Source organism: Staurois parvus, unplaced genomic scaffold (assembly GCF_062004578.1).
Source record: "Staurois parvus isolate SC_StPar_1 unplaced genomic scaffold, SC_StPar_1.0 ptg000081l, whole genome shotgun sequence".
In the NCBI taxonomy this organism is placed as follows: domain Eukaryota; kingdom Metazoa; phylum Chordata; class Amphibia; order Anura; family Ranidae; genus Staurois; species Staurois parvus.
The window spans coordinates 4,290,602-4,316,655 of record NW_028317877.1 but is presented as its reverse complement, the minus strand read 5'-3'; the positions used below and the strand labels follow the sequence as shown (position 1 = coordinate 4,316,655).

The window sequence follows — 26,054 nt, the reverse complement described above, 5'->3', positions numbered from 1 at the left end:
TACTGGACGGGCAGAATTAAACCTATACGGGGTTAACTGATCTTACAACCCATAGTGATCCACAGGATCAGCTTCAGTGGTTTGCAGCCTGTAAGGGGTTAACTGTGGCAGCTCTGTGCTAAAGTCGGAGATCAGCGATCAGCTTCTTCGGCCTGAAACCGGCTCATGCGCAGTTGCTTCAGGGGATACATATCTTCACGGATCGGGATACTCATTTTACCGCTATACCGAGAGCAGCTTTCACTGTGCCGGGAATCCGGGATCACCCCAATAACTGGCCAGGACCTTCACAGAGCCCAGAAGCTCTGCTGGCATCCTGCTTCTGCATCCCCTGTGATGGTGTCACCCAGTGCGGCCCGCACTCCCCTAGGGACACCACTGGCAGCGCTATCGGTCTGGGGGAGGAGAATGTTAGATATACTAACATATTGAAGCCAACTAATACTTTACAGTGAAGAACAGAAGTATTTGAACACCCTGCAATTTTGCAAGTTCTCCCACTTAGAAATCATGAAGGGGTCTGAAATTCACATTGTAGGTGCATTCCCACTCTGAGAGACAGAATTAAAAAAAAAAAATTCAGGAAATCACATTGTATGATTTTTAAAGAATTTATTTGTCTTGCACTGCTGAACATAAGTATTTGAACACCTAAGAAACAGCAAGAATTCTGGCTCTCAAAGACCTGTTACTGTGCCTTTAAAAAGTCCACCTCTACTCCACTCATTAATCTAACTTAGTAGCACCTGTCTGAGCTCTTTAAAGACACCTGTCCACCCCACAGTCAGTCAGACGCCAACTACTACCATGGGCAAGACCAAAGAGCTGTCAAAAGACACCAGAGACAAAATTGTGGACCTCCACAAGGCTGGAAAGGGCTACGGGGCAAGTGCCATGCAGCTTGGTGAAAATAGATCAACTGTTGGAGAAATTGTTAGAAATGGAAGAAGCTAAAAACGACTGTCAGTCTCCCTCAGACTGGGGCTCCATGCAAGATCTCACCACGTGGGGTATCACTGATGATAAAAAAGGTGAGGAATCAGCCCAGAACTACAAGGGAGGAGCTGGTCAATGACATGAAGAGAGCTGGGACCACAGTTTCAAAGGTCACTGTCGGTAGAACACTACGCCGTCATGGTTTCAAATCATGCATTGCACGGAAGGCTCCCCTGCTCAAGTCATCACATGTCCAGGCCCGTTTGAAGTTTGCCAATGACCATCTGGATGATCCAGAGGAGGCATGGGAGCAAGTCATGTGGTCAGATGAGACCAAAGTAGAACTTTTTGGTCTAAACTTCACTCATTGTGTTTGGAGGAAAAAGAAGGATGAGTTGCATCCCAAGAACACCATCTCTACTGTGAAGCATGGGGGTGGTAACATCATGCTTGGGGTGCTTTTCTGTGAAGGGGACAGGACGACTGCACTGTATTAAGGAGAGGATGAATGGGGCTATTTATTGTGAGATTTTGAGCAACAACCTCCTTCCCTCAGTCAGAGCATTGAAGATGGGTCGTGGCTGGGTCTTCCAACATGACAACGACCCGAAGCACACAGCCAGGATAACCAAGGAGTGGCTCCGTAAGAAGCATATCAAGGTTCTGGAGTGGCCTAGCAGGTCTCCAGACCTAAATCCAATAGAACGTCGTTGGAGGGAGCTGAAACTCCGTGTTGCTCAGCGACAGCCCGAAACCTGACAGATCTAGAGGAGATCTGTGTGGAGGAGTGAGCCAAAATCCCTGTTGCAGTGTGTGCAAACCAGGTGAAGAACTACAGGAAACGTTTGACCTCTGTAATTGCAAACAAAGGCTTCTGTACCAAATATTAACACTGATTTTCTCAGGTGTTCAAATACCGTATTTTCCGGCGTATAGGATTACTTTTTTTACTTAAAAACATACCCCAACAATTGGGGGTCGTCTTATACTCTGGGTATAGAACCGCTGGATGTGTGGTAATACTGTATGGTAGCTTCAGCTACATACAGTGTACCGTGCTCAGCCAATCACGGCGAGCGATGTATTCTATTATTGAATACAGAGCCTGCTCGGATTGGCTGAAGTTGTGACATCATCAGCCTGCCTCTCTGATGCAGCCAATCCGAGCAGGCTCTGTATTCATTAATAGAATACATCACTTGCCGTGATTGGCGCATATGACGTCCTACCATTCTCTGCGCATGAGCGGCGATGCGCTGTGTCCGGATCACCGATCACGGAAAGAGCCGAAGATGTCGGCTTGGTCATGTGATCAGCTGTGTCCAATCACAGCTGATCACATGTAAACAGGGAAATGCCGGTTATCGGCATTTCTCTGCTCTCGAGCTGTCACGCTGACAGCTCGAGAGGAGAGCCGGTAATCGGCTTTCCGCAGAGGGGACATGTACAGTGATCATCAGGGCACTGATGATCAGTGTGGCCCCAGCAGTGCCAGCTGTCAGTGTCCATCAGTGCCACATATCAGTGCCTACCAGTGCACATCAATGCCACATATCAGTGCCCATCTGAGCTGCCTTTCAGTGCCACCCATCAGTGCCACCTATCAGTGCTGCCAATCAGTGCCACCTATTAGTGCGCATCAGTGCCGCCTATCAGTGCCATGTATCAGTGCTGCCTTTCAGTGCCCATCAGTGATGCCTGTCAATGCCCATCAGTGCCACCTATCAGTGCAAGTCAGTGCCGCCTATCAGTGCCGCCTATCAGTGCCGCCTATCGGTGTGCATCAGTGCTGCCTATCAGTGCCACCTAACAGTGCCAGTCAGTGCTTCCTATCAGTGCCGCCTATCAGTGCCATGTATCAGTGCTGCCTGTCCATGCCCATCAGTGCCACCTACCAGTGCCTCCTCATCAGTGCCACCTATTTCATATGGGTACAGTGTTGCATGACTGCCCAATTGTCATTCAAAATGTGACAGCGCTGAAAGCTGAAAATTGGCCTGGGGGGGGGGGGGGGAGGAGTGGGTATAAGTGCCCTGTAGGCTAGGGGTTAAATGGTGTTGCCTCAGAAGGGGGGTAGTCTTATACGACGAGTATAGCCCAAAACCTATGTTTTAACTGGAAAATTAGGGGGTCGTCTTATACACCCAGTCGCCTTATACGCCGGAAAATACAGTACTTATGTTCCGCAATGCAAGACATATAAATTCTTTAAAAATCATACAATGTGATTTCCTGAATTTTTTTTTTTTTAATTCTGTCTCTCAGAGTGGGAATGCACCTACAATGTGAATTTCAGACCCCTCCATGATTTCTAAGTGGGAGAACTTGCAAAATTGCAGGGTGTTCAAATACTTCTGTTCCTCACTGTATATTCAGTTACAGCAAACCGTTTTATTTTTCCTTTTGGGATAAATATTTTACATAAATAAAAGCTGATCATTGTAACCACCCGTCAGGTTTTTCTCATCCCTGTAACTCCTACATCTGCCAGAGAGCTTGCTCTTTTGAAAAACAGCAGACTTACTGGCCAGATCACCAACTGAAAATAGAAGAAAGAAAGCCTAAAAACTAAGGCAGCCATCACAACTAAGAACTAGTAAGCTGCCATTCAAAAAATGTTTGCTTTTGGGTTCAATACTAGTTAAAGCCTCCTAGTTGAGAGCCCTCTATGGATGCACCCCAGAGACTTATTAATTAAAAAGTTTGTTCAAGTGACAAACAATGGACTGAGATCCGTCAAACCAATTGATACTTGGCACTCAGAAATATTTTGTTAGCAGCATTTTCTGTGTAATTTCCTGTTTCAGTTTATACAGCCCACTGTTTTCCAGTTGAATGAAAAGAGAACGAGAATGAGAATGCAGAGATATACAATATAAACATTCCTCTATGATTAGTTACTGTACATTTGGGACTTTTTTCCACGGTCGTGGCAGCCAATTTCTTGCTCTTCGACTTGAACAGCAGCTGCGTAGCAGTCACATGCTTTGTACTCTGTTATGGAGTGTGTGGTCTGCCAGCCTCACTCCTTTCCCACATACTGTACACACTGTCAACTGAGTCACAGCACCAGTGCATGCTGGGAAGTGTAGTCCCAGTGTTCGCAACAATATCATAAACCGGAAGATACAGAGGGATGAAACCTCCGCCCACAAGGTGGCAGCAACAAAGGTGCAAGGATCTTCAGGTCTAGGGACAATTTAAAGGATATTGAAATTCAAAGATAAAACAGCAGCTTACCAGTTCTAGATGTGGTGGCTGCATTAGTTTTCTTTTTTCAGGCTAAAAACCTTTCCTCAAGTACAAAGGAATATCTATTGTTCTTGGCAGAATTCCTGTATTTTTATGACTTCCTGTGGACTGACCTGATATCCTAAACAATGCAAACAGATTTCCCAACTATCTCCTGGGGACTAGAAAACAATTCCCTTCTGTGTGAAAAGGATGAGAAGAGAAAGTTTGTAGTCCAAATCAGAACAGCCTAGGATGATAACACTGCTCCATAAATGCGATGCAGTGAGTAAGCCTGAAAATGGAAACCAACACATTGAAAGACTTTAAAGAAGTACAGATAAAGCTCATTTGGCTGTACTTCTGTGGATCACAGGAGTACAATTTGTTCTGCACTGCTCTGACCCATTTTCAGCTGAAAACCTCTCTCCGCCGATCCAGGCTGGGGAAAGATCCCGACTTTAAAGTCGGGATCCACCCAGATCCCTGGACCAGCACCTGGCTCAGCCTCTCAGCAGTCCTCTGAGAGCCTGGGCCAGCTGCTCCCTTCCCCTCCACAGCCCAGCACACCAGTGAGCATGGGGGTAGGGGGGGGGGCAGAGCAGAGAGCGGTGAATGAGAGTCACCAGCTCTCTGCTCATGGAGCACTAAGAACTGAGCGATCAGAGGTCTTTGATCGCTCAGTTCTTAGTTTTAGACCTCGGACCGATGGTGCATGCACCTATGTACGTATGATTTCTAAAAAAAACATTAGTCCTCTGTAGGTTGATAATTTTAATTTCCATCAAACGATGGGGCATCCTTACATTCCTAACACATTACTCAGTCCATATCAGTATAGATATCCAGCATGATATGTTTCTCCATTGAGATCTGATGTGTTCTCAAAGTGTTCCTTTAATTTTTTGAGCAGTGTATAAATACACATGCTCTTCCCAGAAACATATGCAGAGCCATTGGCTCATTTATGATGTCTTTGCTATTCGCTTATGCCTACCTAGATGCAAACAATGTTATAATACATATCTTTGGGAGCCCCCTAGGACGTTCGTGTTCTATTCCTTATAATGTAAATCTCTCTATATTTGTTTCGAAAATGACGTCTGGTGCAGACTGACTGGTATATATTTCCTTGTTTATTCTGACGTTGTTGGATACGGCTATTCTTAAATAAAGAATTTGGAAAAAAAATACCTTGCGGAAAAAGGAATAGTCATTACTTCAATAAATGTTCTAGAACTTATTAGTTTTACTTAGCTTCTGTAACTGATTAGTAGTAGTTGGAGTTATAAATTGTCCCTAGTATGTGTATGTATGAATGTGAGTTAGGGACCTTAGATTATACACCCCTTGAGGGTTAGGGACTGATGTGAATGTACAATGTGTGTGTGTATATTTATGTGTGTGTGTATGTATGTATGTATGTATATATATATATATATATATATATATATATATTTATGTATGTATATATTTATATATGTGTATATATATATATATATATATATATATATATATTTATTAGTGTGTGTATATGTAAAGCGCTGCGTAAATTGATGGCGCTATATAAGTACCTGAAATAAATAAATAATAAATAAATGCTACTTCTTCCATACCATGGTCCAATAGTGAGTAACATGTTAGAATAAAAGCATGATGCAGTTATCCTACATCATTTTCATAATTTATTTATTTTATTTCTAGCGCCTGATGAAAAGGAGGCGATTAAAGGACAATATGAAAGGCACCAGGAAGCCTATGGATGCTTGGGAGAACTTCAGTTGAAATCAGGTAATATCTTTCTAGCGGAAAAACACTTGCCACCCTTGAAAGCAAAAGTTGTTTGATGAAGAGTTTGCCGTATGGAATGATTCACCCATACACTGAAATCTAAACTTCTGCTTAAAACAGCATTACACCAAACTGCCATTAATCCATTGGATGTTGGGCACCAAAATCTGAATAGTGTACAACCAGATTTCAGATTTTGATGATGCATGGGCAATGTTTTGATTTCATCATTTTTTCACCTGCTTTGTCATTGAGGACAAAATATAAAAGTGCTGCAACTGCAAAGTACAGGCATTTAGATGTATTGCTGCATACTTGTAGCAGTCTCCAAACCTTCTCGTTGGACTGCGCTGACAGGCAATGCTCTAACCTGTCCAGGCAATGATGGCGCTTAACACCATCTACCCCCCCTACCCTTATACATCTGTATTGACCCATAGCTGTAATAAGCTGCTTCACTGGCCAATCAGAATGTTTAGGAAACTGTATGGTGGGTAAACTTTGGTTCTGAAGAAAGTGCCAGAGCTTTGCCTATCAATACAATTCAGTATAGGATTGTAACAGCTAAGTTATGGCGGTTTCCTTAGGTTTAGGTGACTACACTTTATAATTGCAGCATTTTAATTTTCCCAAAATAGTCTCTTTAAAGAGGTATTCCGACCTACATCTCTAATTATCCTTAAAACTGTCCCTTCCCCACGTCTAACACCTTTGCTAACTAATCTGGTCTGGTCACATGATCCCCTGTGTAAGCCAGCAGCGGCTACGGGGAGAGCACTCCAACAATGGCTAGTAAAGCCTGGAGTGTTGACATTACCCATAGGCTTCAATGGCCCGTCCATTGTCAGCGCTCTTTTCTCTCTTGTTGCGTTAGCTGACACAGGGGAGCCGCATCTCGTGACCGGACCAGAGCAGCCTGCAAATAGGTAAGTATTTACATCTTTCCCACAAAGATTACCTAACATAGGTGTCAGGATGGGACAGGAAACAAGGCTAGTTAGGTGTAAGCTGGAATTCCACTTTAAGGATCTACTTCTAAATCCCCACAAGGACAGGCCCCACACCTTGGACAAACTTTTGTTTGACAACTCAAATGTGTTTGTCTATTTACTTAGTTAAATATGTACTTTTTACAGCTATGCATCTGTTTATATATAATTACTATGTAAATGAAAGGTACTCTATGTCCAGCCAAAACCTTGGGTATTCAAATAAGCACAGCTTCCCATTGTTTGATAATATTCACTCTGCTAAGTGAATAGCCTTCACTCTAAATACAGAGGTATTGTGCACGGATTGTCATCCTTCAAAAGAATGGACATTAGAGCTAAAGATAAAGATAACGTGGGCGAATAAAGAAATAATGGAGCATGTGAGTTCCATGAGTAGCTTTACTAAAACCATGATGACCTTGTGATGTTTGTATAAAAAAAATGAAATTACAAAATGCCTTTAATGTACCAGATAATCTCACTTTTTTATGGTAACCTGGGAAAACCTAATGCTGAGCAATGAGATCATGCAGGCCAATATGGATGGTATGGTGTCTTCGTGGTTGGTGCCTTCTACCTTGCAGCAATTAGGTTCTTGGTTCGGGGCCTGGTCAGGATGCTGTCTCCACAGAGTTTGCATGCTATCCCTGTGTGTGTGTGTGGGTTTTCTCTGGGAACTCTGGTTTTCCCCCACACTCCAACAACATGCTGGTGGACATGGTGGCTCCTGTCTAAGGTTGGCCTAGTGTGATATTTTGCTGAGTGCGCCAAACATGGCTGCCTCACCATGTGCGCCTATAGCAGATAAGAGTTCTTCGAGTCCCAAGGGAGAAAAGTGCTACAGAAATAAAAAAAATATTTTCTTTAAAACCTCTTGGAAGCTCCTTATTTTTTATTATTAGTTATACAGAATGACAAATGGCTGTATATCTTTCCAGTACATCTGAGAGATTGCTGTAGTCTGACTGCAGTGTATTACATAAAGCTTAGATTAAAGCTGAAACAAAAATAAAAAATAAAAATAAATTGCAAACATGCAGTGTCTCCTCTGCAATAACCTCCCTTTCGCAATCCTCTGCAGAATGTACATAGAGCTGCGCATGCACAACTCTCGTTACATTTCCAGCACAGCATTGGTGTACCCGATGAATGACTCCCATGCATGCAAAGGAGTGACTCCCATGCATGCAAAGGAGTGACATGATCCCAGAATGGCCAATCAAGATGGTCGAAACTTGGCACCTGGAAGAAGATGGGGAGAAGATGCTAGTGAGGGACCTCGCAGGCTTCAACCTGTTGGAGCATAGGTGAGTATTCTTGCCTTTAGTTCCATTTCTAAAGTGATATTAAATAACAAACATGTCATACTTACCTTCTGTATGCAATGCTTTTGCACATAGCAGCCCTGATCCTCTTCTTCTCGGATCCCCTGCTAGCGTTCCTGACTTCTCCCCCTTGACCAGTGCCCCCAGTAGCAAACCGCGTGCTATGGGGGCACTGGTGCATGCTCACTTCCAAGCTCACTGCGTCCATAATGCACATAGAGCCATGGCTCAGCCCTGCCCCCCCCCACTCTCTACTTATTGACTCGCTGTCTGTGATTGACAGCAGTGGGAACCAATGGCTCCCACTACTGTGTCTCAGCCATTGAGGACAGCAGAGGTTCCAGTGCACATCGCTGGACCAGGATCGGGCTCAGGTAAGTAATAGGGGCTGTGGGGGGAGCAGCACACAGAAGGTTATTTTGCCTTCATGCATTTGTAAAAAACCTTCAGCCTTTACAACCACTTTAACGTAAACTAAATGGGCTTTCTAAATTTAAGACTTTTGCAATTTCCTGAATAGTAATGGCAGTTAAAGTAGATCTAAACCCTAATTAGAGGGCAATTAGTCTGCCACAGCCCTGTCACCAAAAAATATTGGCATGGCCTTTTTTTTATTTAATTTGACTAGAGTTTACAGACATTTTTCTTTCATCTTGGTCCTGCTGATCTCTTTCAGTCACTTCCTGTCTACATGCATACATTCCACAGCTAGCTGCATGCCATTGCTCTGGGCTGACTTCCTAATAATGATAACGGTGGACCGTGCCTGCACAATGTGTGTTGGTATGGCTGCTTGTAGTCCCCACCAAGGATGTGAAAGGGTGACAACACATGAACACACCTGAAATACCGTTGTCACCCTATAACAGGAAGTCCCCTAACAAGGACCTACATGGCAATATCAACAGGATCGCAAATTCTAAATAATTGAAAACAACTTTTAAATTTTACATTAACAGGTCAAAGTCTATATGGTGTTAGCACCCACATTAAAAGTTTAAAGCTACCTTTTGTGGGGAATTGCTTTATTTATTGTTTGCAGTTCTGTCTTGTGCCTTAGGTTGCCTTCACACTGAGGAGTTTTTCAAGTGTTTTTGCATTAAAAGCTCAAGAAAACTGCTTCCCTGTGTATGTGAATGTATATCTATGTATGTTTTCACACTGAGGCGTTGTGCTTGCGGTGCAGCATAAAAACATCTTTGGGGCATGTTTGGGGAGTTAAACGAAAATGCCTCAAAAATGCCTTTTCCTATTGAAATCAATGAAAAACGCCTGAAAAGCGCCTTAAAAACTCCTCTGAGAAGCGTTTTTGGTGTAGTTTTTAAGTCACGTCTCTTTTAAAAAATGCCCAGAAAGTGCGGTAAACAAACCTATGCGTTTTTGCTGTGGATCAGTGTGAAAGTAGCCTTATAGTAGTATGCTGCAGAGTATGGAGTAATTGATCCTCCTACAAGACAGGCATTCTAATATGACTTGATAAGATGAAGATGTTATATTAACAAAAAAAATTTCTCTTGGTGTCAGGAAAACTTATTAGAAAGGACTTCTGCAGATAGCAGAGGAAGCGGCAGACAGAAGTAACACTTAGTGCTCTGGATAGAAACAAGTACACACTGTAGAGGGATATGCTTTGGTCATAGTTCATGCAGTGGCTAAATGGTTAGCACTTCCGCCTGGCGGTACTAGGGTCGTTGGTTTGAATCTCAACCTTGGCACCACCTGCCTGGAGTTTGCATGTTCTCCCTGTGCCTGCGTGGGTTTCCTCCCACACTCCAAAGACATGCTGGTAGGTTAATTGGATCCTGTCTAAATTGTCCCTAATACAGTTGTGTCCAAAATTATTCAACCCCCAATGCTGTAAAGGGGTTTAGGGACTATAGTGTACATTTGGAATTGTATTCAGAATCAAATCCTACAAGGACGTTGTAACTACCCAAATGCAACTAAAATGACATCAATTGTTTATGTAATACAGTAGTAAATGGTTCTTATGTGGTTTCTTCATTGCCACAATTATTCAACCCCTTAAAGACTACCACTCTGAAGAACAGAGGTTCATACAGGTGCTTTCCATCAGGTATTGAAAACACCTGTGGATGTCACCGAGCAGCAATCAAGCATAATAAGCACCAATTAGGCAGCTTTAAAATGACTGTGATACTCAGCTCCTTCTAGACATTTACTGGTGTGGTTACAAACATGGTGAAGGCAAGAGAATGGTCCAGGAAGACAAGAGAAGAGGTGATTTCTCTTCACAGGAAGGGCAATGGCTATAAGAAGATTGCAAAGATGTTAAACATACCAAGAGACACCTTAGGAAGCATCATTCGCAAATTCAAGGCAAAGGGCACTGTTGAAACGCTACCTGGTCGTGGCAGAAAGAAGATGCTGACTTCGACTGCTGTGCGCTACCTGAAGCGTAGAGTGGAGAGAAGTCCCCGTGTGACTGCTGAGGAACTGAGAAAAGATTTGTCAGATGTGGGTACAGAAGTTTCAGCCCAGACAATAAGACGCACACTGCGTAATGAAGGCCTCCGTGCCAGAACTCCCAGGCGTACCCCCTTGCTGTCTCCAAAGAATAAGAAGAGTCGACTGCAGTATGCCAAAAGCCATGTGGACAAACCACAAAAGTTGTGGGATAGTGTTCTGTGGACTGATGAAACAAAATTAGAACTGTTTGGGCCCATGGATCAACGCTATGTTTGGAGGAGGAAGAACAAGGCCTATGATGAAAAGAACACCTTGCCTACTGTGAAGCATGGTGGAGGGTCAATCATGCTTTGGGGCTGTTTTGCTTCTGCAGGTACAGGGAAGCTTCAGCGTGTGCAAGGTACCATGAATTCTCTTCAGTACCAGGAGATATTGGATGGAAACGTGATGCAGTCCGTCACACACCTGAGGCTTGGGAGACGTTGGACCTTTCAACAGGACAATGATCCCAAGCATACCTCCAAGTCCACTAGAGCATGGTTGCAGAGGAAAGGCTGGAACATTTTGGAGTGGCCATCGCAGTCACCAGACTTAAATCCGATTGAGAACCTCTGGTGGGACTTAAAGAAAGCAGTTGCAGTGCGCAAGCCTAAGAATGTGACTGAACTGGAGGCCTTTGCCCATGAAGAATGGGCGAAGATACCCGTAGATCGCTGCAAGACACTTGTGTCAAGCTATGCTTCACGTTTAAAAGCTGTTATAACTGTAAAAGGATGCTGTACTAAGTACTAAGATTGAATGTCACTTGGGGGTTGAATAAAACTGATAATGCTGTGAGCACAGAAAAGACATTTGTGGTTATTTCATTATAACTGTTATGTTATATTTGTCTGACCTACAAGTGCCTCTTTAATGTAAATGTAAGCAAGATGACTGAATGATCAAAAGCAATGTCAAACTGGCCAAAACACTCAATTTCAGTGGGGGTTGAATAATTTTGGACACAACTGTATGTGTATGTATGGATGTGAGTTAGGGACCTCCGATTGTATGCCCCTTGAGGGTTAGGGACTGATGTGAATGTAATATATGTGTGTGTGTGTGTGTGTAAAGCACTGCGTAATTGATATTAAGCACCTGAAATAAATAAAGCACCTATATAAGCACCTGAAATAAATAAAATAAATAAATGTCTGAGGTTTACAACCACTTTAAAGCCCAAATGAACCTTCTGTTTAAAATGGCTGAATACATTCCAGGTGCAGCAAAAGAAAGGGTGTTCAAGGTCTTGGGGCCACCATACACATTGCAATCTGTATTTGTACAATCATCTTTAGATTTATCAAAACTATGTGATGTGAGAATCTACCTAACTATCCAAGCCATTGTATCCACTCAAGCAGGCCCTTGTACTACATAGGTGTTGGGAGATCTAAAAGAGATTGTACGACCAATTTACAATGTGTGTGGTGAGCTTTACAGTTTGTTTTCTTTAGAAAGCTGCCACGTGTTTAGTAGTAGAAAAGCCTGTCCCCTGCCATCATGCTTTGGAGAAGGACCTTTGCTCCCTGTGTAGAAGCAGTGGCCTCTCTACAGAGGTCCAGCACATACCCTGCTAAGTCAAAGCTAGAACAGAGAGCATGAACATTGCGGATTTAAAAGCTATATGTTAACTATAATTTCACTCAGTAAGTAATGTGCAGTTGCGTGTGACTGAGCATTCACATTGAACAGAGCTATTTCATGTTCACTAAGAAAAGTGAACATTCTCTGCTGTTTAATAAATAAAGCTAATGTCTGTAAGTTAAAACTCAAATCTAGCCATACAGAGGAAGGAAGAAATAGAGGGGCAGTCGCTGTTCTGACTCATTCATTTGTGTGTGAAGATTCCAGCTTGAGCTATTAAGCTCTGTAAACTGGTTTTTTTTTTTTGCCACAAGAGGTAAGGAAAACCTGGAAACTGTGAAGATTCCAAGTTCAGCTATTAAAGCGATTCTAAAGGTCAGTTTTTTATTTTTGGAAAATAAACATGTCTATACTTACCTGCTGTATGCAGTGTATGCAGAGAGAGAGAGAAAAGATGCAGGGAGGAGGGAACCCGGTGGCAGCACTGCAGGAGATGAGGGGGTGGGGGTGGCCGTGGGGGGGGGAGCATACAGGAGATGGATAGGAGGGGCAGACAGGTGGCACATAAAGGAACTGTGAAATACACAGTCTGGTTCCTCTATGTGCTGCCCCTCTTATCCAGGCAGCCCCAGCCCACCGGGCAAATGCCCAGTGTGCCCTATGGCCAGTCCGGGACTGCCCTCTGCACAGTTTTTGTGGACATGGGCTTTAGAAGACTAAGATTGTGGTCTGCAATCACTTATGCAACAGTTTCTGCACAATGTCCTTTTGTCTCTTTCGGTCAGTTGACCATGTCGACCATGCTCATGCTTATAAGACGATGTTTTCGCAGAACCTGTATATGCCGTCATAACCTTTGATACTGTACCTTGCGTCATGGTAAATAAATTGGCAACTTCAGTCACAGAGGCATCAGCTAAGCAACACCAACAATTTTGCCCTCTTTGAAGCTCAGTAAGCTCTCACATGACTATATTACTAGCAGTGCATGCAGTGAATGATGAAAGTAGGCTTTCCATGTGTTAGCCAGGTGTCTCATCACACAGCGGAAGCATACAAATGTTTCATCACACCTGCAAATCATGTAGTGTTGCCATATTTTTGTCCAACCCCTGTATATTCATGTACAACATTTCATTTTAAGAAAAAAAAAAGATAAATTCTGGCTTTCGCTCACTACACGCTACTAAAACTCACTAATGATCTACTAACTGCTAAAACCAATGGCCACTACTCCATACTCTTACTACTTGACCTCTCTGCGGCTTTTGATACAGTTGACCATCCCCTCCTCCTCAAAAAAAACTCCACTCTCTTGGTCTCCGAGACTCTGCTCTCTCCTGGTTCTCCTCCTACCTACCGCAGCGCTTCTTCAGCGTTATTTATAACTCTGCCTCCTCCTCTCCACTTCCTCTTTCTGTAGGGGGCCCTCAAGGTTCTGTCCTTGGACCGCTACTCTTCTCCATCTACACCTCCTCCCTTTGTCCCTTGATAAACTCCCATGGCTTTAAGTACCATCTCTATGCTGATGACACACAAATCTATCTTTCTATCCCTCACCTCACCCCTTCAGTCTCCTCTCGCATTACTAACCTACTAAGCGACATATCGGCATGGATGTCACTCCACTTCCTCAAACGCAATCTTTCCAAAACTGAGCTCTTAGTATTTCCTCCAGCTCGTGCCCCCTCCCCTGACTTCTCCATCAAGACCAATAACACAATCATCGGCCCCTCCCCTCATGCCAGGGAACTAGGTGTAATCCTAGACTCCCATCTGTCCTTTCAGCCCCAAATCCAATCGCTGTCTAAATCTTGTAGACTTCACCTCCGCAACATCTCCAAGATACGGCTGTTCTTAACCTCGGAAACCACTAAGCAACTTACTCACTCCCTGGTTATCTCTCGCCTTGACTATTGTAACTCCCTCCTCATTGGCCTACCGAATCGCAGGCTATTCCCTCTTCAGTCTATCATGAATGCTGCTGCCAGACTCATCCACCTTACTAACCAAACCCTCCACTGGCTTCCCGTTGCCCAACGGATAAAATTCAAAACATTAACAATAACATATAAAGCCATTTATAACTCTGCCCCAAGTTACATCACTGATCTTGTCTTCAAATATCACCCAAACCGTAGTCTTCACTCCTCGCACGACCTCCTGCTCTCTAGATCCCTTGTCTCCTCCTCCCATGCTCGTCTCCAGGACTTCTCCAGAGCTTCCCCCATCTTCTGGAATTCTCTACCCCAATTTATCAGACTATCGCCTACTCTGCTCACTTTCAGGCGATCTCTGAAAACCTATCTCTTCCAGGAAGCCTATCCTGCCATCAGCTAACAATGGAATCTTCTACTCTTCCTACCAGTCCATCCCCCACAGTTACTGCCTTTTGTACCACTAGCCCCTCCCTCCGAGATTGTAAGCTCCGAGGAGCAGGGCCCTCCTATCCCTCTTGTATTGAACTGTATTGTTGCTGTATTGTCTCCCATTATATTGTAAAGCGCTGAGCAAACTGTTGGCGCTTTATAAATCCTGTATAATAATAATAAATATTTGAAATTTTATATTTTTTTTTAGTCCTAAATTTAATGCAAAGAATGAAAATACCTGGAAACTCACTAATGGGAAAATATAAGGAATTTGGGTCATTGTTATTTAAATTTTATTTAAATGTAGTAAATGTTTCAAATCTTTCTTCTCCTTACCTAAAATCCTTTCCTTTAAAAAAAAAAAAAAAATACCACAGGGCATTGTGGTTTTTCTAAAAGCAAGAAGCCGTGAGGGTGAAATGTGTTGGGGCAGTCTTCAGGTAGGGACGTGTTGCATAGTTTTTATTGCTGAATCGCCCAGTGACGTAAACGCTGTGTGGCTTTCCTTTCCCGGCACTGTATTTTCATGGAGTATGGATGGGTTTCCAAGATTAGTGCCTTGCGTGCCTGCAGCAAAAGGAGGATTACAATCCAAACGCACACGTTCCTGCCTTAAAAAATGGCTGTGTGTACAAGTGGGTGCTGCAGCGACCGTCGGCTGCAACCAAACAGAATCAGCAAGGGAGAATGTCACCAGCACACCGAGGATCACCAATATGGGTCTAAAAGTTTTAATGAACGATCACATAGTTCCAGCAAGGCACCGTTTAGGAGTTTCGCAGGACCCCTTCATCGGGCATGTGACCACTTACGTGATGAAGGGGTCCTGTGAGACTCTGAAACGTTGCTTTGCTGTAACTATGTGATCGTTCATTAAAACTTTTGGACCCATATTGGTGATCCTCGGTGTGCTGGTGACATTCTCTCTTGCAGCAAAAGGAGGACACAAACAAGCAAAAGATTTGTCAGCACACTTACCAGCTAGCCTGCTAAACAACTAAATTGACCCTGTCTAACAATTCACATTATAAACAGAGCCTTTAGTTTACATACTAAACCCTCTGTTGTTATCCTGAATTGTTAGACAGGGTCAGTTTAGTTTTGCAGACTAGCTGGTAAGTGTGCTGACAAATCTTTTGTTTGCTTGTGTTGCCCTTCCATGTGCACCTTACTGCAAAGGCCAATTATAGATTGTGGTGGTTTCCACTTTTTAGTAGTTAGCAACAGGAGGTGGTTGAACTTTGGAGCGGTGGGCTTTTTATGATCTACTCACAGCCACCAGCTGTTTGCTTTCAGACTGTCTCTCTTGAATTAAAAAATGTACGGAATTGTGTTGAGAGAGGTGGGGAGTAACTTATATTGACTAATTCATTGTAATTTGTGAAGTTGAGCTCTGTAAGTAGGCTTTTTCCAAAACAGAGATTATGTCCCTGGAAATAATTTGAGAAGGAGTCTAAAGTGTAGAGCTCAAACTGCTGATTGAAAATGATAAAAACGAAATATTCGCATGCAAAATTTTTTTTAGACGTGACTGAAGAAAAAAGTATTTTTATTCCTAGACATAATTGAGAGAAATAAATGTATACAACAATAGAAGGGTGTTCTTCCTAGCAGTAAAATTACAATGATACAGTGTAATGCTGTGTGGTGCTATAGTAGAATTCATTTAAACTGGCCATACACGTGGCCGCTTTTTCCTGGAGCAATTGTCTCCCTTTTTTTTTTTTTTTTTTTAGTTGAATCGCAAATAATTTCAAGGCATAAAATTGTGGGTTTAATTGATCGCAAGAAGATGAGATTGAAATTCCCCCAAATGATTACAGCAGAAAGTTTTGTATGCTTTTTGGAGACATTGTCATAGTTATTTCTATTTGATTTTTCTGTAAATTGTATTGACGATTTGAATTAATTTTCAACTTCACAATCAGCCAAATTTTGGTAGTCGATTGAGCTACTGAATGATAAATTGCTAAGTTTCTGTGAATTATTTAAGATTGCATTTTTGGAGCATGGAAAGAGTTTACAATTGACTGAAAATCACCAACTTTAGTGTTGCACACTTTTATTAGGAATAAGGTTCTCGTGGAATGCGGAGGTCGCTCATGGAGTGAGCAAAAGAGCTGTCTTTCCCATCTGGCCTATGGTGGCTGAGCTGATATCTTCTAGATTAATGAATCTGACACAGTGTCACGTATAATTGACAAGATGTGTATATAGTAAGCTAGATGTGTTTTAATATCAGTAACAATGCAGGGGCCTTTTAAGCTGGCAATGTGGTGGAGATAAAATCTGCTTGTGGAGTCATTGAAAATCTGGCAGGTGATTCAACCAACCCATTGTATTAATTTTGGATGGATGCCCTTTAATTCAGTACTTCTAATGTTATATCTGAAAAAAGTCAATCTATAATGACTGTAACTAAATAGTTTAGGTTTACAAATGTCATTAAAAGACTTAAGGAAAATACAGTACTTTCCAAGAAGCGTTAATGAACCGGTTTATCAAGTTTTTTTTTCTCTTCCATTTTACACAGATAAAGTGAACTTGTCAGGAAGTTTGGATGACTTTTTTTCTTTTTATTATTTTGTACCAACTCAAAAATTTAAGATTTCCATACCATAAATTTAATGAAATATTGATCTTTATTTTTTAACCAGAAAACAAATGTACTGAAATTTAAAGTACTGTAAATGTAAACCCTAACTGGCTCACAATTCATTTTCTAGAGCATAGTGTATTATAAAAATTTGCTATGTGGTTTTTTTTTCCATAAAATACTATTTTTCAACGTTTTTTTCATCAGTGTTTTGACTATCAGTACTGCTGACCTTCTCCAGCCTATTTTAGCTACTACTTGTTTTCATGCACTTGCTTCAGTGTCTGCTGCGTATTGTTGCTGTTGACTGGCTTCTTGTTGAATGTGTGCTGGCACTGCCACTTGTAGCCTCCACCAGGGCTTATGTGATGGGATGACAACATAGGAGCTTAACCTCCCTGTCGGTATTCCCGAGTGTAGCTCAGGGTAAAGTTTCAGTACCAAAAGCGGTAACCCCGAGCTACACTCAGGCTTACCATGCGGCGCTGCTCCGGGATCTGTTCTTCACTTACCTTGTCCTGCGCTCCTGCGTTGTCCCTCCTGCAGTGTCCCCGGCAATGCCGGCATCTGTCATCTGGGTTCCGTCCCCTGTTAGCGCTGGGACGTACAGGGACGGAACGGCGGATAATTTGAAAATAACAAAAAGTGACATTCACTAAATACACTAAAATAACATAGTACAACATTACTGTATCAAACCATTTCACATACATTTTGTCCCTAGTGCTTTGTCCTGTGCCCTGCCTGCATTTTGTCTGTTCTTTCTGCCTGGAAACTGAGAAACGTCCATGGCGTCCAAAAAGCGTCTCTTTAGGTCAAAAGCGGTTTTAGACCAGCTAGAGAACAGCGATAGTAAATTAGAACCACTTGCAGAATTGAGTGATAATGATTTGTGGGGAAATTCGTCATCAGACACTGAAAACGATTTTGCAACTTTGCTCAGTGATGTGCGAACTTGGCGCTATATTTCAAATTTCAGTATTTTTGGTTTGATTATATTATTGAATTAAATGTATTATTATTATATTATTATTTTTTATGATTATTAAATTATAATTTATGATTTCGTGTTTCACATTTTATCCTACCCGGGATGTTTACTAGACTCTTGTTCGGACAGATTTCAGTGAGTTATTCCTAAAAATTACAGGCCTACAATAAAAAAAATACATATTTCCATGCAAAAAAATGTACCGCTTTGAGCACAGAAATATAGACATAATCAGACCGCTAGGGAGGTTAACTGAGAGACCTTTTTCAGAAAGTGCCTGAATAAGGACCTTCATGGCAGGATCACAAGATAGACTTTTAATGAAAGCTGCAGTCAAAAACAACTTTTAAAATTATGTAAAATAATCAACATGTTAAAGCTTATATGAAATTTTAGTTAATGGAGAGATACTTTGATTAGACAAAAATGTGACACTCTTTTAGTGGGTCATGGACCATCTTTCGTTTTTTTACAATTCCAGTTTGTCATGTTCAATAATGTTTTCTTCTTTTTATAGATATAGCTTGGTTGCCATTCATTACTTTTTATAGTGAATTAATAATATAACTATAAATGGACTCCACAATATGAGCAATTGATATATCCTGGTTTTTAGATATAGTCTTCTAGCCTTAGTTTTTCTAACATCTCACAGACCTAGTAATGCCCACTTGGTTGTCGCCTTTAGATGGGCCCTCGCTTCCACATATGGGATCCACTATCTTGCATACAGTCTTCCTTCCCACCTGTCTCAGCCACTCCTACTTTTTTACTGTGTAAGTGGAATAATGAAACCATGTGTTAAAGTGACATATGCTGCATGCCTTCTGGTCTGATATAGATAGAGATATATATATATATATATATATATATACACATATTTTGTTCTTTTCATTTATTCTGAAGAAGCGAATAGTCACGAAACATGCTGAGCTGGATTAAACCATCTAGGATTGTGGCAATTCCCGACCATGCAAAATTGTAAATGGCATTATACAGTATCGTATGCATTACCATCAACATCAGAGGTTGGGGGGGCCTAGACAACCTTTGGAAAAGGAATCCAAAGCATATACTTTGTATACTTCTCACTGGTGCTAATCAATTTTTTTTAAAGCATTTAAATGTTATACAGTTTGTTGTATTTGGGTCTAAAAAGTCAATTTTCTTCTTTGAATTACATATTGGGTCACAAATAGGATGTGGCACAGTTTATCACTTAGGTGTCCACAGTACCAGCTGTGTTATATATACTTGTGTATATATATATATATATATATATATATACAAGTTCTAATGGCTTATTGCAGCTATATGAAAGGTCCTAGATGGTTTAATCCACCTCAGCATGTTTTGTGACTATTCGCTTCTTCAGAATTAATGAAAAAGAACAAAATATATTTCATATAGCTGCAATAAGCCATTAGAACTTGTGATTCATATACACTCAAAAATCCAACCAAAGCATTTGTTTTGACAGGTGGTAGTTGAACAAGAAGATACTGGAGTTTACTTCCATGTATATATATTAGTGATGAAGAGGATGGAAAGTGGGTTAGAAAATAGTAAGAAGCTATTACTGGAGATAATAACCTAATTAGAAGAAAAAAGGAAAAGGATTCCAGAACAGGGAAGGTAGAGGATAAAACAAACAATTCCAAAGTGGTGCCTTAGCAGGTAGGAGGTGAAGGATAAGACAGTGAGCAGTATGTGCAGGAAAGTAGTATTTAGCATTTGACCGCAGGCAGTAGGGGCAGGAGGGAAGGTTGGGCAGGGGTTGTCAGCAGACAGTATGTGCAGTGTACAGGAGAGGAGTGGGAGAATGTCATAGGGTAATTGTGCAGGAGAAGAGTGTGGATATTATGACAGGTGCAGTATATGAACTAGAGGAGTATGACAAAGGGCAGTATGTGCAGGAGAGTCGTGCAGATGATATCTTAGGGAGCAGTATAAGTAGGAGGCGTATAGAGGATATGACAGCAAGCAGTATGTGCAGGAGGAGGAAGGAGGGTGTGGCAGTGGGCAGTATCTACAGACAAGTACACTGCTCAAAAATAAAGGAACACTTTTTAATCAGAGAATAGCATCAAGTCAGTTAAACTCCTGGGATATTGATCTGGTCAGTTAAGTTGCAGAGGAGGTTGTTAATCAGTTTCCGCTTCTTTGGTGTTAATGAAATTAACCACTAGTGAACTAAATGGGCAACAATGAGACAACCCCCAAAACAGGAATGGTTTTACAGGTGGAGGCCACTGGCATTTTTTTCCCCCTACCTGGTAGCATGAGGTCATACTTGGACCCTACAGAAGTTGCACAGGCAGTCCAACTCCTCGAGGATGGCACATCAATACGTGCCATTGCCAGAAGGTTTGCTGTGTCACCCAGTACAGTCTCAAGAGCATGTAAGAGATTCCAGGAAGTAGGTAGTTACTCTAGAAGAGCTGGACAGGGCCGTACAAGGTCCTTAACCCATCAGCAGGACCGGTATCTGCTCCTTTGTGCAAGGAGGAACAGGATAGGATGAGCACTGCCAGAGCCCTTCAAAATTACCTCCAACAGGACACTGGTGTGAATGTCTCTGACCAAACAATCAGAAACAGACTTCATGAGGGTGGCCTGAGGGCCCGACGTCCTCTAGTGGGCCCTGTGCTCAATGCCTGGCACCACAGAGCTCAATTGGCATTTGTCAATGAATACTAGAATTAGCAGGTCCGCCACTGGCACCCTGTGCTTTTCACAGATGAGAGCAGGTTCACCCTGAGCACATGTGACAGATATGAAAGGGTCTGGAGAACATTATGATGCCTGTAACGTCGTTCAGCATGACCGTTTTTGGTAGTGGGTCAGTGATGGTCTGGGGAGGCATCCATGGAGGGACACACAGACCTCTACAGGCTAGAAAGCAGCACCCTGACTGCCATTAGGTATCAGGATGAAATCCTTGAACCCATTGTCAGACCCTACACTGGTGCAGTGGGTCCTGGGATCCTCCTGGTGCACGACAATGCCCGGCCTCATGTGGCGAGAGTATGCAGGTAGTTCCTGGAGCATGAATGAATTGATACCATTGAATGTCCCCCACATTCACCTGACCTAAATCCAATAGAACACCTCTGGGATATCATGTTTCGATCCATCTGACGCCACCAGGTTGCACCTCAGACTGTCCAGGAGCTCAGTGATGCCCTGGTCCAGATCTGGGAGGGAGTACTCCAGGACACCATTCGTCATCTCATTTGGAGCATGCCCTGACATTGTCAGACATGCATACAAGCACTTGGGGGCCATACAAACTGCTGAGTACCTTTTTAAGTTTCTGCAATGAAATTTCAGCAAAATGGACTAGCCTGCTGCATAATTTTTTCACTTTGATTTTCTGGGTGTCTTTAAATTTGGTCCTCTGTAGGTTGATAAATTTCATTTCCATCAAACAATGGGGCATCCTTACGTTCCTAACACATTACCCAGTCCATATCAGTATAGATATCCAGCATGATATATTTCCCCATTGAGATCTAATGTGTTTTCAAAGTGTTCCTTTAATTTTTTTGAGCAGTGTATGTATGAACAAGATTGTGGAGTGCATGAGAGTTAATGGGTGACGTGGGCAATGGGGCAAGGCTTTTGTGTCGGTGATCATTTAAAATGGATTTGGGGTAGTATATCTGAGATACAGATGAGAGACCAATGTCCATCCTATACTACGTAATGAGAAATTTTACTTCTGCAATGGGGTAAGGGGTATGGCTGCAGATTTATTTTCACTTTGCAAGAAATTACCGATATTACCGAATGGCATGAAGTTCTGCTGAATTCTCTCATCCAAGTAAGAGCAAGTTAAAAATTTGGGTTTTTTTCCTTGCATTTGATTGGAATATTATTTGCAAGGTGGATTTTCACCACATTCACCACACCATGGAAAAATTCCCTTGCCAAATGAAAATTGTTTGCAAAGTGAAAAGCCTTTTTTTGCCTTTAGTATATCAACCCCTGGATGTCTGAGCTCAGTGTGCAGTGTTCGTGGCAAGGACATAGACAGTCTTGTAATATGAAAAGTGTGGTGGGACTGTAGACTAAAGACTGGAGAGTATTCTGGGGAAGGGATATCGGGAAAAGACAATGTGTGTGTGCTGGAGGTGTGATCTCGCCAGGAAAAGACCAATGTGTGTGCTGCAGGTGTGATGATGTTGGGGAAGGGCTAGTGAGGCTGATTTACACAGTGGAAAAATAAAAGTAGACAAGCCCAAGCTGGCATGGCTACAGACAGGGAAGCGCGATGAACTTGTTTGGTATAAAAGTTACATTTTCCATTTGTGGCATCTTTTGGAAGGGCGTTGCAATGCACCAGAGAAGAGACGGGCTCTCTCAGCCAGCCTTTGTCCCAACCTTGACTGGGGGCGATGAGTGGAGATTGAAGCCATGTTTTCTTTTTTAGAAGTCAGAAAAAGTAAAAATAAAAGTAAGAAAGTACTGTATATACTGTATGTAGGATATATAGGATGGTGTGTTGGACAGCAGGTCTTGCACATGGGAAAATGGGGAATAAATAATTGTACATGTCCAGAAGACGTCTTTGGATATTATATTTAGGATTTGCTCAAGCAAGTGGAAGATATCTGAATGTGTTAGTTGGTAGGAGAGTAAAAATAGTGTAACATCTCTTGTAACTAAATGGCTGTCTGACTTGGGTCTGAGTAGTATACGTAATCTCTTGGACATGTATCAAGAGTCTTGTGATCTGTGTTTTTTTTTTTTTTTTTCAGAAAGGCAGGAACATAATAGTGTGCCTGAAATTCTTTCAGATTATAAATATTTAGGTCATGCAAATGGATATTGTTCCAGGCGTAAATGGAAGTCGATCTGATATTCATTTGGACTTTGGAAAGGAGTCTAGGTTAGTCAGGTGTTCATATCAGTATGTGGGTTGGTACACTGTAGGGGCAATTCACCATTATAGAATGTAGGTTTATAATGTTATAGATCTGTAAAATATAGGTGCCAAGTATTTGAAGAAAAGTGTGTTCTTGGTATAGTTGCATAAATACTCTATTGACTCCTCGTCCGATGAGCATTAATGTCTCATACAGAACACAGCCATGGATTGATTGCTTGCCCAGTAGCTGAGGCCCTTTCTGCTGCTACCTTCTTTGGTGCTGTATTTTAATTTGGTTGTTTTGAAGTAGTGATTCTGCCTAATATGAAGGGTTAATGACAAGTTGAATACCATAAATCTATTCTTAGAAAAGGTACTTCCTGAGTTGGCAGGTTTAGTAGGGATATTTAAACATCTGGTTAATTTCATATATCTATATTGTACCGCGCTCCAAACACTCTAAATAAATAATAAATAAATATTGTGTATCACCGATAAATCAATAATAATCTATAACCATAATGCTTAAATCCATAATTGCATAATACTTAAATCCATGATTGAAGTGAATCAAAAAATACTATTAATATTTATAAATCAGTGCATAAAAAACTGCGTGCATAAAAAACTAATGAAGACTGAAAAAAGAAGAATGAAAAAATAAAATAAAAATATAAAAAATGAAAAAATATAAAAAAATATAAAAAATAAAATGCAATAAACTGGAAGAAAATATATATAGGTGAATAATAATTCAGTTCATACGAATTGAGATGGTGATGTGGTTCAATCTAATCTGCGTAGTAAGTCAATGTTCATAACATGAACCTCTCTCTCCTTCCTCCTCTCCTTTCTCCTCAGTACAGCTTTTCTCAATAAGGACTTTCTCCTCTAGCTGCTTGACTTATTCCTCCATAACCGATACATACAGAGAGAAGGGAAAAAGAGACATAGTGTCTTATCCTGGGTAACAAAATGTTTAATGAGCTTCTGATCTCCCACTCACATGGTATCAGCAAAAGTAGCGCTTTGTGTAAATAAATCAAATCCTCCTGCAAACAGCCCTGCAGGTGTGTGTGTGTTCACTCGCTATACTCGCCGTTCCTCTGTGGATGCGTGATGACGTCACCGCCCCTCCCCTACGCGTTACGCTACAGGGACTCGTAGCTTCCTCTGGGGGATGTAGTTTCACATGTCATCCTGCACCGAGGTTATATATATCCTACCGACGCCATTTTTGCTGTGATTTAAGCGTTCTTGGTGCCCCCTCCATATTATAGGAGTCCAAATTGTACCTTAATGTTAACAATAATATATATATACATAGTGCGCCTCTTCATCCTCCGGCTGCATATCGAATGCTTCCACACACACCTTTCACAATTAGGATTACAATTTCCTACTTATACATCGCCATAAAAATAATGATAATCATTGCTAATTTAACCACAATTTACATACTAAATCTCCATATTAAACATTTAAATTCATTTATATACATTTTTAATAAAAATAACCATAAAATAAATTTATCAATAACTAATTTATTAAAAATATGCTAAAAATTAAAATAAAAATAAAAATAAAAAAAAATATATAAGAATAAGAATGAAAAATATATAAAAAAAAAATAAATAAATAAAAATAAAAATACAAATAAAAATAAAAAATAAAAAATACAAATAAAAATAAAAATAAAAATAAAAATTTTTTATTTGTATTTTTATTTTTATTTCTAGTTTAATTTTAATTCTAATATTTTTTATTTTTATTTTTTATTTTTTATTTTTATATATTTTTTTTTTTTTTTTTATATATTTTTCATTCTTATTCTTATATATTTTTTTTTATTTGTATTTTTATTTTAATTTTTAGCATATTTTTAATAAATTAGTTATTGATAAATTTATTTTATGGTTATTTTTATTAAAAATGTATATAAATGAATTTAATTGTTTAATATGGAGATTTAGTATGTAAATTGTGGTTAAATTAGCAATGATTATCATTATTTTTATGGCGATGTATAAGTAGGAAATTGTAATCCTAATTGTGAAGGTGTGTGTGGAAGCATTCGATATGCAGCCGGAGGATGAAGAGGCGCACTATGTATATATATATATTATTGTTAACATTAAGGTACAATTTGGACTCCTATAATATGGAGGGGGCACCAAGAACGCTTAAATCACAGCAAAAATGGCGTCGGTAGGATATATATAACCTCGGTGCAGGATGACATGTGAAACTACATCCCCCAGAGGAAGCTACGAGTCCCTGTAGCGTAACGCGTAGGGGAGGGGCGGTGACATCATCACGCATCCACAGAGGAACGGCGAGTATAGCGAGTGAACACACACACACCTGCAGGGCTGTTTGCAGGAGGATTTGATTTATTTACACAAAGCGCTACTTTTGCTGATACCATGTGAGTGGGAGATCAGAAGCTCATTAAACATTTTGTTACCCAGGATAAGACACTATGTCTCTTTTTCCCTTCTCTCTGTATGTATCGGTTATGGAGGAATAAGTCAAGCAGCTAGAGGAGAAAGTCCTTATTGAGAAAAGCTGTACTGAGGAGAAAGGAGAGGAGGAAGGAGAGAGAGGTTCATGTTATGAACATTGACTTACTACGCAGATTAGATTGAACCACATCACCATCTCAATTCGTATGAACTGAATTATTATTCACCTATATATATTTTCTTCCAGTTTATTGCATTTTATTTTTTATATTTTTTTATATTTTTTCATTTTTTATATTTTTATTTTATTTTTTCATTCTTCTTTTTTCAGTCTTCATTAGTTTTTTATGCACGCAGTTTTTTATGCACTGATTTATAAATTTTAATAGTATTTTTTGATTCACTTCAATCATGGATTTAAGTATT

General features: G+C 40.9%; 1 protein-coding gene across 2 annotated transcripts in view; it reads left to right on the top strand.

Annotated features, from left to right (window-relative positions):
• SYNJ2 (synaptojanin 2) overlaps nucleotides 1-26,054 on the top strand; it is a 186,122-nt gene that overhangs the window by 48,423 nt on the left and 111,645 nt on the right. The window contains exon 2 of one of the 2 annotated variants that reach the window (XM_089669735.1): nucleotides 5,872-5,958. The exons of the other annotated variant lie outside the window; for it this stretch is intronic. Coding sequence (XP_089525861.1) covers nucleotides 5,872-5,958 — 87 coding nt within the window. The remainder of the gene's footprint in view (nucleotides 1-5,871; nucleotides 5,959-26,054) is intronic. 2 annotated transcript variants of the gene reach the window in all.